The sequence below is a fragment of the Triticum urartu genome, chromosome 1 (assembly GCF_003073215.2).
Source record: "Triticum urartu cultivar G1812 chromosome 1, Tu2.1, whole genome shotgun sequence".
In the NCBI taxonomy this organism is placed as follows: Eukaryota; Viridiplantae; Streptophyta; class Magnoliopsida; order Poales; family Poaceae; genus Triticum; species Triticum urartu.
The window spans coordinates 125,392,567-125,403,829 of record NC_053022.1 but is presented as its reverse complement, the minus strand read 5'-3'; the positions used below and the strand labels follow the sequence as shown (position 1 = coordinate 125,403,829).

Here is an 11,263-nt window from a genome sequence, read left to right as displayed (position 1 = left end):
TTGGAGGCGTCACCTTGTAGACCCGATGATGGATTCCGATGCTGTTCACGGTTGTTGGCGGAGCTTCGGATTGCGGGGGTGCCGACTAGTCTTTTTTTTCTTTTCCTTTTGCACTAGCCCTTCGGAGGTGTTCTTGTAATGCCTCTTTCTGATCAATGAATTTGGTAACTCTCCTACTAACATTCGGAAAAAATAATTATATCTCATTGTCCGTGCGTAGACCACTTCCTTGCGAATGATTTTTTATGTGAAATGGCAACCAACTTTGTTCCAAGGTTCGTGCACTACATTTCTGTTTTCTATTTCTGTGATTTTGCAGACTTGTGAATTCGAAAGAAGGATTGGCATTTTCTTTTCAGACCACACGAAACCTCAAAACCTTCCATCGTGCGATAGATGGGAATCCAATCCCAAACGGACGGCCGAGATGCATCCTGCCACCCCTTCCTTCTTCCGGTGGCCATCGTTCCCCGCAAACAGCTGTAAACTCCAGCTCCTCTCCCCGCTCGGCTCCCACTGCGATTCCGCCCAAAACGCCAAAGGCTCTGCACTTTCTGCCCCCCCTCCTCCTCCGAGATCCCATCCATGGCGGCGGCCTCGGCGTCCCGCCTCCGGATCTAAAACCCCCACACAGCCATTGCGGGGTCTGTGACCGGCGCTCCGACAGCTGCACGGGTCGCGGCAGCCGACCCGGTTCGTTGCCTTGCAAGATTTGCTTTGCCGCTGCGTGTCCTGGGTGGGTGGCGGGTAGTGGGTTCGTCCATGGTTCCTTGAAATGGGTGTCTGACTCGAGGTGGGTCGGCGCTACGGACTGCCTGCTGCCGCCATGTGGAAGCAGTTCCTTGGTAAGCTCTCGGGGAAGTCGCCGAAATCCGGCGGAGGCGGGGGCTGGGGATCTCCGCCGCCCAAGTCCCCAACGTCGTATGACGTGAATGGGAGGCAGTGGGACTCGATGCGGGCGTCTCCTCCGCTCGCGGCTATCGCCGGAGCGGAGGGGGAGACAAGGGAGGACGTGTTCCTCCGGAAGCTGAACGTCTGCTGCGTGTTGTTCGACTTCTCCAACGACCGGGGCCGGGACTCTCCGGAGAGGGAGAGAAAGCGGCAGGTGCTCATGTCTCTCGTCGACTGCCTTGGCACGGCGGAGGAGCCCCTCACGGAGGCGATGGTCTCGGCCTGTGTGCGTATGTTTGCCATCAACCTGTTCAGGGTCTTCCCGCCCAAGGTCCGGCCAGGCACCGGGGCAGCTGCCGAGGCTGACGAGGACGATCCGTTCTTTGACCCCTCATGGTACCACTTACAGGTCGTATACGAGCTGCTCCTCCGGTTCGTCACCTCTCCTGTCGTTGATGTGAAGGTGGCTCGCAAGTACATGGACAATTCCTTCATCTCCAGGCTGCTTGATTTGTTAGATTCTGATGATCCTAGAGAAAGGGATTGCCTGAAGACAGTATTGCATAGGATATATGGAAAATTCATGGGTAATCGGCCCTTCATCCGCAAGGCTGTGAGTAATATCTTCTATAGGTTTGTATCCGACGCTGATCGTCACAATGGGATTGCCGAACTCTTGGAGGTGTTTGGGAGTGTGATTAGTGGGTTTGCGAAACCACTGAAGGAGGAGCATAAGTTATTTCTGTGGAAGGCATTGATTCCTCTTCATAAACCGAAGACAGTGGGCATGTATCTGCCGCAGTTGACATACTGCATTACACAGTTTATTGACAAGGAACCAAAGCTCTCAGGGACTGTGATCAGAGGCCTGTTGAAGTACTGGCCAGTGACGAACAGTCAGAAGGAGATGATGTTCTTGGGGGAGTTGGAGGAGGTGCTGGAATTGACAGAAATGCCTGAATTCCAGAAGTGCATGGTCCCATTGTTTCGGAGGGTTGCACACTGCTTGAATAGCTCTCATTTTCAGGTGAAATTTTGTCCTAGGATATCAATCTGCAATATCCTATTGCCAGTGTTTGTTGTTTGATTAAATTTCTTTACTAGCTTATAGCGCATATAGTTGGTTGTCAGAACACTCATTTAGTTAAGGGAGTCATTTCAATTGATTCTTGTGGGTGGTATTTGTATTTCAAACTAGCATCACATTTACCGCCAAGATATGTTCTGTTATATTCATTTTCAAATTATATTTTGCTCAAAGAATTCCCTTCAGAGATTCTTCACATTTGGATTTAGCTGCTATTTAATTGGCCACAAGGGCTAATGCTGAGTAATCACACCAATGCAAAATACATTCTTTCCTTTTTCCTTATGTTGTTTGTTGGATATTTTGTTTCTTTGTATACCTATATAAAGCTTTACAGATGTGGAACACTTCTATGCGCCATGCGCTGATGGATGGAGAAACCTGTTGTTTTTGTTTGTGACATGATTTATTCTACAATTCATACACTCCTAGCCTAGAAACTAAGAATATTATTCCTGCTTACAGGTTGCTGAAAGAGCCTTATTCCTGTGGAACAATGAGCACTTGTTCGGTTTGATCTCTCAAAACCACCAAGTTATCTTGCCAATCATATATCCAGCTCTCGAAAGGAATGCTCGTTTGCATTGGAACCAATCGGTTCTGAATGTTACAATGAATGTCAGGAAAATGTTCTTTGACATGGATCAGAAGCTGCTGTTGGCTTGTCAGAAAAATTTCCAAGAGGAGGAAGAGAAGCAAGCCGCAACTGAGGAGCGGAGAAGGCTTATATGGGAGCACCTTGAGAAGAATGCCGCATTCCATCCAGTAACCAGAGACATCAGCTTTGCTGCTTTTCCTAAACCCGCTCCTCTGGTAGCTCCAACTATGACATAATATATATGTGTTCAAATGTACTTCATTCCACTCCATTTATAGCACTATGGGTGCTGTGCAGGGCATTTTGTCAACTTTGTCTCCCCCCCCCCCCCCTTGATTCTTTCATGGTGTACTCTCAAGTGATGGACATTTCTTTCTTTGACAAGATAATGCCGTTCTAGTCGATTGTTCTGTGAAACAACTTTGGATATGGGAGGTCATGATTTTTTACTACAGCTGGTGTCATGTGGATGCCAGTGTATTTCGAATTTTCCAGATTCTGATGAATCTGTTCACCTGATTTGATGGACGAGCAAACAATGAGGTAAGTCCACAGTGCTTTTCATGCTTGATAACTCAACTACATTGTGTCGCTTGCTTAGTAGAATAGGAAATCTGAACTTCACACAGTAAGCATTGCTACATGTTCTGGTATTGCACATCTGGCCAATTCATGGCAAGAACATTGCTGCATAATTAAGGATGATTTGCCTTTGACATGATAAATATCAAAGTCTTGGCTCAACATTGAAAAGTGTCCTTATATTTTTAACGTCTGGATCAATATTATCAATCAATGTGTAAAATCTCTTTCTTGTACCTTTATTCCCCTTCATTGTCAGCAGTGGTATTACGATTAACTGTTATCATGGATGATGTTGTCATGAATAATAATAAAGGCACTTAGTTGATAAAATCAAGTCTGGTCCCTGGTGCAAGTAGCAACCATCTACCAATGAATGCAAGAGGGACCTAATTTCACCTAAATATTCAATGGTAATCAATTCCATCCATCTACAAGCTCAGTGCACATTTCTCAGTCAGATGGATACTCATAAGAGATCTGATTCATGGCATGACTACGGATTTAGTCCCATCCAATTAGGATTTAACCTGTCTAGTTATCCCCAGAAAAGATACTCTTACAGGGTTTGGTGCGATAAGCTTGATGGACAGTAATAATACTTAATACTAATTATTGGCTTGATTAGTACCGATTCAAGGATCTAGAAATACATATACTGGTAAAATGAAGAATTTCCTATGCTGCTATTTTGTGTACATACCTTATTGAACAAACTGTGTTATATATGATTGTTCATTAAACAAAATTGTGCTATCTCTATTGCACTAGCAAACAACACATCAACTGCCACAGTTACGTTTACCCTAGTCAAGTCCTTTTTGTTCCTACTGGTGCTTGATAGTTGGACACTTGAATCGACCTGACACATTGCAATCTTGAGTTGGTCTATAAAAGGTCTCACACCCATACAGATAGCCACTGTCCACTCCATATATTTTCCTCCTTTGTTCTGCTCATAGTCCTTTTCTTCTCTTTTGGTGTACTTAGATACTTGTGTAGAGATATACATCAAGATGGACAACCCTCCGAGTAAGCAGGACATGTCCTACTATGATCATGTTCAGAAGCGCCATGAGGAGAAAGGTTGCTTATATGCATGGTAACCTTTCTGTTCTGTTATAGTTATGGATAACTCTTGTTACTCTGTTAATTGTTAAATATGCATTTTGGTCGAGTTCTTGTTGACGTATTCTGCAATGAGGAATCACTCTGATTTTGAACTTGCCTTAAGGTGTATAAGGCCACCTTAGTGAATTTTTAGTATTTATTTAATTTTATTTTAAAAAATAGAGTAAATTTGCATGATATTGCTCGTGGCGTCGAAGTTCTTTATAAAAATAGTACTCCCTCCGATCCATATTAATTGACGCTGCTTTAGTACAACCAGGGAGTATTATGTATTTCTGACTTGTCAATAACCTGTTTGATGCAACAAGTAACATAGACAAGATTTATGTGTCACGCGATCATTCTAACATACGCCAGAATACTAGTTTATGTGTCACACGATCATTCTAACAAACTAGGTAGGCAGTTTACGTCGTTTACCTTTCTCATATTTCCCGAGTCCCGTATCTTGTTATTAAACCTAAGAGTTAGCAGTACCTAACTGTGTATGAAAGAAAAAGAATCAGTATGATTTAGGGCCTCTTTAATTCAAAGGAATTTCATAGGAAGTTTGGAGGATTATGCTTCTTCGGAAATGTTCTTGAGAATATATGAATTTTTCCTATAGACTGCTTTGCATGCAATTTCAAAGGAAAATTTCCACCTAGTCCAACCTCATGGAAATTATTCTTATTTTCAGTGAAAACTATGGCAAACACTATGCCTACATTCTGTGTTTTTCATGTGGTGCAATCAGACAACCTGTGCTACACTACATATTTCTGTGTTTTTACTTCATGTGAATTCAACATGGCATGGCATCCAGTTTCTTCATTTTTCTTAGTTTGAAATCCTACAAATCAGAGAGGCCCTAGCAAACGTCACGCATTTGGTACAAAAGTATTTTAAGTTTTTAATTGAACTTTTATTGTGTTATTATAGGATTCAGAACATGGTGAAAATGATGTGGGTACAAAGTCTAAAAATTTAGGATGGCTCCTTGACAATAGCCCGGAAATGCAAAAGGTGCTCTTGGGCTTACAAAGCTTTGTTTTCCCAGAGAAACTAATTAGCCTCATGATTCAACTTCCTTCCTCATTTCAGTGATTTAATCGGGGTGGGGTACATTACTTCCTTGCCGGCAAAGCTTTCTTCCAAAACATTTCCAGCACCTACCGTCAATAAGGCCCCAGTTTGGTGAGGGACTGCCATTCAGGGAGGTAGGAAGTGATCTTTCACCTTTATTCCTGAAAGGGATATCCACCAAACAAGTGACCCAAACCTTTGGCTCATTAGATAAAATGGAAAATGATATCCTGTTGGCAAGTGGTAGTAGTTACTGGTCATCTTCATGCAGCTTCGGCTGGATCTTGTCTTTCGCACTGCATCACAGAGAATTTAATTATACCATCAAATCAGTCTGAGATCACCCCAAGATGCAAGTAATTTTCAGATATTTCACTATGAATTATGCAGCGAATCTCAGTTCAAGTTACAAATTACTTCTGATACTTAATCTGGCACCGGTTTCTGGTTAACAACTGTGGATTTTACATTGGAAGCCTGTCGCTTGCAGCCTGTTTACACTGTGCTGTTGCTTCTGCTGCTACGAGACCTGCGAGTGCTGCATGGAGTCCTTGTGCTGCTGCGGCTAATTTTAGCTGCACATTTCTGCTGTTGCATGGAGATCTGGCAGACTGGGCTGTACTGTGGAAACCCATATCGTTTCGCCTCGGTGAGATGGTGAACAGGCATATGTGCTTGTTCGAATAAAAACTGTAGTTACGTCTCTGTTGTCATGTATGTTGTTGGTCGCCAAAAATAAGAGTATGCTGTTGGTGTGTGTTTGCCTTTGACGATTGTCATGTTTAGTGCTGTCATGTTTATAGGGAGATCCTCCGATTTGTATTGAACTTTCATCTATATCTATACTTTTAAACACCCCACCATATACCAATATAAAAAGAACGAGTTGCAAAGATCCAACATATCTCACCCTTCGGTGTTTAGCGCTAAACATGTTTAGCACCATGCGTGTTTTCATTAATGTGTTTAGCACCTTGCTCTGGTTAAAACATACCTAATATCAGTGCTAATCAAGTAATTAATGTGTTCAGCACCTTGCTCTGGTTAAAACATACCTAATATCAGTGCTAATCAAGTAATTAATGTGTTCAGCACCTTGCTCTGGTTAAAACATATACCTAGCGCCTGTTTGGCAGTCATCCAGCTCCACGGAGCGGACGGAGCGACCCATCAGCTACTCCAAGAAAATAGGTCGCGGCCCGCTCCGGAGTGGGCGGAGCGGAGAGCTGCCGAACAGGGTGCTAATATCAGTGCTAATCAAGTAATTACATTCTACTAACAAGAAATGCAATTAATATCCGACTAATATCAAAGATGCAGTTAATATCTGCCTAATATACTACTAACAAGAAATGCAATTAATGTCTTGTCTAATATGATAATATCATGTGCATTGATTACTAGTGGAAATAGGCACGGAAATACTCGGCTTTTATGTCGAAGGTTACATACAATTTTGTTATCAACCAGCACCTAAATCGGTGAAATTGTGTGTAGAACCTGATCCTCAGCCATGTTCATTGGAAGAGGTTCATTTCTACCAATTCGTTTGGGTCCTTCGTTATGGTCAACTCGCTGTTGTGTGGTGACCTCTACTTAGGCTCCGCCATAGGTGTGTGGGGTCCATGGGCATCACCTTCCAGCCCGCCAATGCTTTGTACAAACTTTTAGCCTTTAAAATTGCCAATATATTTTCCGCCTTTTTTATCTTCAAAATTTTGTTTTTTCTAAAAAGTCAAAAAACAACATAAAATAAAAATTGGCACTAAATTAATAGATTTGTCCATAAATTACTAATATCTTGTGCCAAAATTATGCAATAATGATATAGTTGTAGCATGAAACAAGCAAAAACTTATAGATATGTCTTAAACTTATCAACGCCCCAAAGAGCGAAAACAACACTGACGACGGCGCCACCACCTGATCCTGCAACGGAATCTTGGCTTTGCTCGAAGAGCTCGATCCAATAGCTGAGAGTGCGTAGATCTCCTCGATGACCCCTCCAAGAAGGATAGCGATGCCTACTGGCGTTGCCGTTGCCGTCCGGCAAGCACTGGCCATGTTTTCACCCATAGGAGAGCACAACCACCATTCCCATGTCGTTGCCCAATGCCGATGAGCACATCCACTCACTCTCACACCCCATTGTGACGCGATCGCCAATGCTACATAGGGCCACCACCGATCTCATTGCCCGCTAACGCCGACAAGTTAGAACTATCCCACTGGCCAGAACTAGCGCCCTTCCCCGCTGCACCACCACGCAACCACTCGTAGCCACCGAACATCGCCTAAGCTGGTGTAACACCCCCAGTGTCATGCTACAGTAATCCATCATGATGATGCTAAGCTACTGAGTTTTGCAATAATAATCATGTTGGGATAATATCTCATTTCAAATTCCTTCTTTGAATTCCATTCAAATTCAAAGTGTAAAATGAAGTTGATCAAAACTTGTTGGAAAAATGTTCACCTTTTAGCAAATAATCCAAAACTATTTGCTGTTAAGGAACACATCATCATCATCAACTCTAAATGGGCCTAATGCTTTTTAACAAAGCCAAAACAACCTTTAAAATGCCATTTTCTTTTTGAATAAATCCAAAGGGATTCAAAAAGATTCCCAACATTTTTGTGGCAGTGCACGGTACTTCTTTCAATTTGTTTTGGCCAGTGGAATATTTTGCAAAGTCATTTGTGGCAAAATAAAATGCAAAAGCTGCTAAAAAAAACAAAAGAAAAGAAAAAGAAAAGAGAAAGAGCACATGCCACTGTGCACTTGGCCAAGTGCACAGTGCCTGGCCCGAGCCTCGGCCCACTCCAGCTAGCCAACCCAGCCCACTAGGGGGCCTTTCCCCTACCTTCTACTGCTCACCGCCCGCGGTGGCCGCCGGACGTATGTCCGTGGCCACGGATGGCCACGCGGCAGCCATCCGGCCTCTCCCTGCCGTCTACAAGGTCGTCGTCGACCCCCCCGCTAACCCTAGCTCGACCGACCCCTCTCCCTCGCTCTCTCTCGCTTGTTCTCCTCCACCACCGAACGCGAGCGTCGCCGCTCGCCGTCGCAGCCGCGGCTACCGACCTCGCCTTGCCTCGCCGACCTGTCCACCAGCTCCGCCGTCGTCGACTGTCTCGTCCCTGTCCACGAGCGCAAGCCGGGGAGCACCGCAGGCCATGGATCGAGCCACCCCCTTCTGCCTCGGTCGCCGGCGATTTCCCTCCTCTCCGGCGACTCCTGCTGCTACTAAGCCTATCACTAGCCTCCATGTGCCGCGCGGTGAGCTTCTCCGTCTCCTGCTCCCCTCCGTTAGCCTCTTCGTGCGCCGTAGCTTCCTCGTCGCCATTGCCGTGAGCTCGTAGCCGCGGATCGCTTCGCCGCCGTGGCCATAGCCCATGTCGCGCTCGCCTGGGCACGTCATCGAGCTCCTGGTGCTCACTGGAGCTCAACGAGCTCGTGACCGAGCCTCCCCGCGCCCTCTAGCCTCGTTTTCGACCGCGGCCGAACGCCGGCGTCCGCCCCGCCTCTCGCCGGCGTCCGCCCCGCCTCTTGCCGTCGTCGTTTTAGCCCGTTACGGGCCGCGCCGCCACCGTAGATGGATGCGGGGTCGAACGCCCGATCCAACGCGCACGCGCACGCCCCCTCCCGTGCCTCCTAGCGCCATCCCCGATGAGCGCCCGAACACATCACCGCGGAGCTCGCCGCCGGCGAGGCTCTGGTGAGCATTTGGTCACGGGCTCAAGCCCGTTGGACGCGCCGCACCACGGGGATCCTCCCCAGCCCTTCCACTCGCTCCGTAGCGCGCTGTTTCACCGTATCCTTCATCCACCTGTACGCGCCACCGCCTCCACTCGTCGCTGGCGCCGTTTCCGGCAGCTCCAGCTCCGACCGGTCTCACCATGCGACGCGGCGGGCTCTCGCCGTTCGAACGCGCCTGCCCGCGCCCGTGTTGGCCCCCTGTAGGCGAATCCCGGCCGTCTCCGGCGTTCGACCGACGTGGATGGCCTCGCCGGTGTTGCTCCAGCATGGGCGCTGACCTGGCACCGGCAGGGCCCGCCTCTGGGTAATTGCCCGTGGGCCCCCTGGCCCCAGTTGACTAGGTTGACCATGGTCAACTGTGCTGACTGGGCACACTGTGTCCCTGACATGCGGGCCGCACTAGCTTAAACATTTTTTAAATAAATAAAACTGCTAGTTAAAATTTGTTAATTAATTAGTAATTAGTTAGTCTCTGACACCAGGGGCCCACCCCTCTAATTAGCCTGTTAGTTTAGTTTAAATTACTGTTAGACTAAAAGAGGCTGACATGTGGGTCCCACTGGACCCACATGCCAGGTTTGACCCTGGTCAACGAGTCTGTTGACTGCCGACGTAATCCCCGCGCAATGCTGACGTCACAATGAATTTCTGTTAATTTAAATAATTCCAAAAAATGTTTAAATCTTTGAAAATTAATAGAAAATAAACCGTAGCTCGGATCGAAAAACTTTATATATGAAAGTTGCTCAGAACGATGAGATGAATCCGAATACGCGGTCCGTTCATCTGTCACATGCCCCTAGCATGCTGAACATGGAACATTCCCCCTCCGGTCATCTGTTTGACACAGGTCCGGAACCGGGAAAACATTCCCGGTTGACTTCCACTTTCACCGGTATCGTGTAGCACTGCGTTAGAACACGTCTAGCTCCGCATGTTGTCATGTCATGCACTTGCTTGCTATGTATTTACTGTTTCTCCCCCTCTTCTCTTTGGTAGAACCCGTGACGATGCTGATGCCCCTGTGAGCGACGACCCCTCCTTCTCGTCTGAGCGACCAGGCAAGCAAACCCCCCTTGAGCATTCCGATATCGCCCATTTCTTTCCCTCTCATGCTTGCATTAGAACTGCTACTGCTTTCTGTATGATCCTACTCTGATGCATAGCCTGTTTTTGTTACCTTACATGCTTATCCTAAACTGCTTAGTATAGGTTGGTTAGAGATCCATCAGTGACCCCCACCTTGTCCCAGTTGCCCCGCTTTATGTTCGATGACTCGATCAACGTGATCGATGTCCAGGCCCCGACACCGCACATCACTTTCCCCTTTTGTTGCTCGACTCCGCAGAGTTACCATCGAGTGCCAAGGGTGGAACCTCATACATCACTCCTGATGAGATCTCTGTAGTGTAGCTATCCTGTCGTGGTCATCGAGGGTGATTTCCTCCTTAACCACTTCTGTTACGGCTTTGTCGTGCAACCCCTCAAGTGTGAACCTCGAGGGTGGATCCTCTTACGTTCACCTTGATGATAACATCGAGTGGAATTCACCAGGGGTGATTCCTCGGGTTTTCCCCTTGGTGTTAGACACACAGTTACTATGGTTACTATGACTTTACACTGAGCCATGTTACTAAAGACGGGTCGGCCCTAAGGGGTACCCGCGCGAGCTTAATAGCGAGTGATGTGGAGTTGGGTTGACCTGGAAGGTGCCCGCGAGATACTTACGAGGCGTGGCCGGGCATTCTCAGCCCTTGCCGCAAGTACTCGAGACGGGGCGACAGGGTCACATCTTTTGTGAGTCTCTGCTCGTGACCGCACTGCCAACACACTAACGGTTTGGATATTTGATCCGAGGGGCCTCTGGCCTGATAGCACTAACCATCACGTGGGCATAGTATGGGCGTTCGACGTCGTATACATTAGCCGAAGCTTAATAGACGCCAGTGACTGAGCGGTGCGCGCCGGGTTGGACTGGTAAGCACCTGCCTTTTTGAAGGAGGTAGCTAGGTCTACTCACCGACCGCTCACGCAACGTGCAGGAGTTCCCGGGGCGATGGCCCAAGACCCCTGGGGGCATAGGTTTAGTCCGTCCTGCTTGACCTCTATTAAGCCTAGGTCGGGTTGCGACGTATTTTTTGGCTGAGGC

The 11,263-nt window shown here is 47.0% G+C and overlaps 1 protein-coding gene and 1 long non-coding RNA gene across 2 annotated transcripts; both read left to right on the top strand.

The window, feature by feature from the left end:
- Nucleotides 1-472: 472 nt before the first annotated feature.
- Nucleotides 473-3,005, top strand: LOC125551446 (serine/threonine protein phosphatase 2A 57 kDa regulatory subunit B' kappa isoform-like). Its single transcript, XM_048714697.1, has 2 exons — nt 473-1,918; nt 2,444-3,005. The coding sequence occupies exons 1-2, from the start codon at nt 827-829 to the stop codon at nt 2,810-2,812; spliced, it is 1,461 nt and encodes a 486-aa protein (XP_048570654.1). The 5' UTR covers nt 473-826; the 3' UTR covers nt 2,813-3,005.
- Nucleotides 3,006-4,266: 1,261 nt separating this feature from the next.
- Nucleotides 4,267-6,209, top strand: LOC125551454. The gene is made up of 3 exons (XR_007302663.1): nt 4,267-5,294; nt 5,373-5,488; nt 5,845-6,209. It is a non-coding gene; the product is annotated as an uncharacterized LOC125551454 (long non-coding RNA).
- Nucleotides 6,210-11,263: the final 5,054 nt, after the last annotated feature.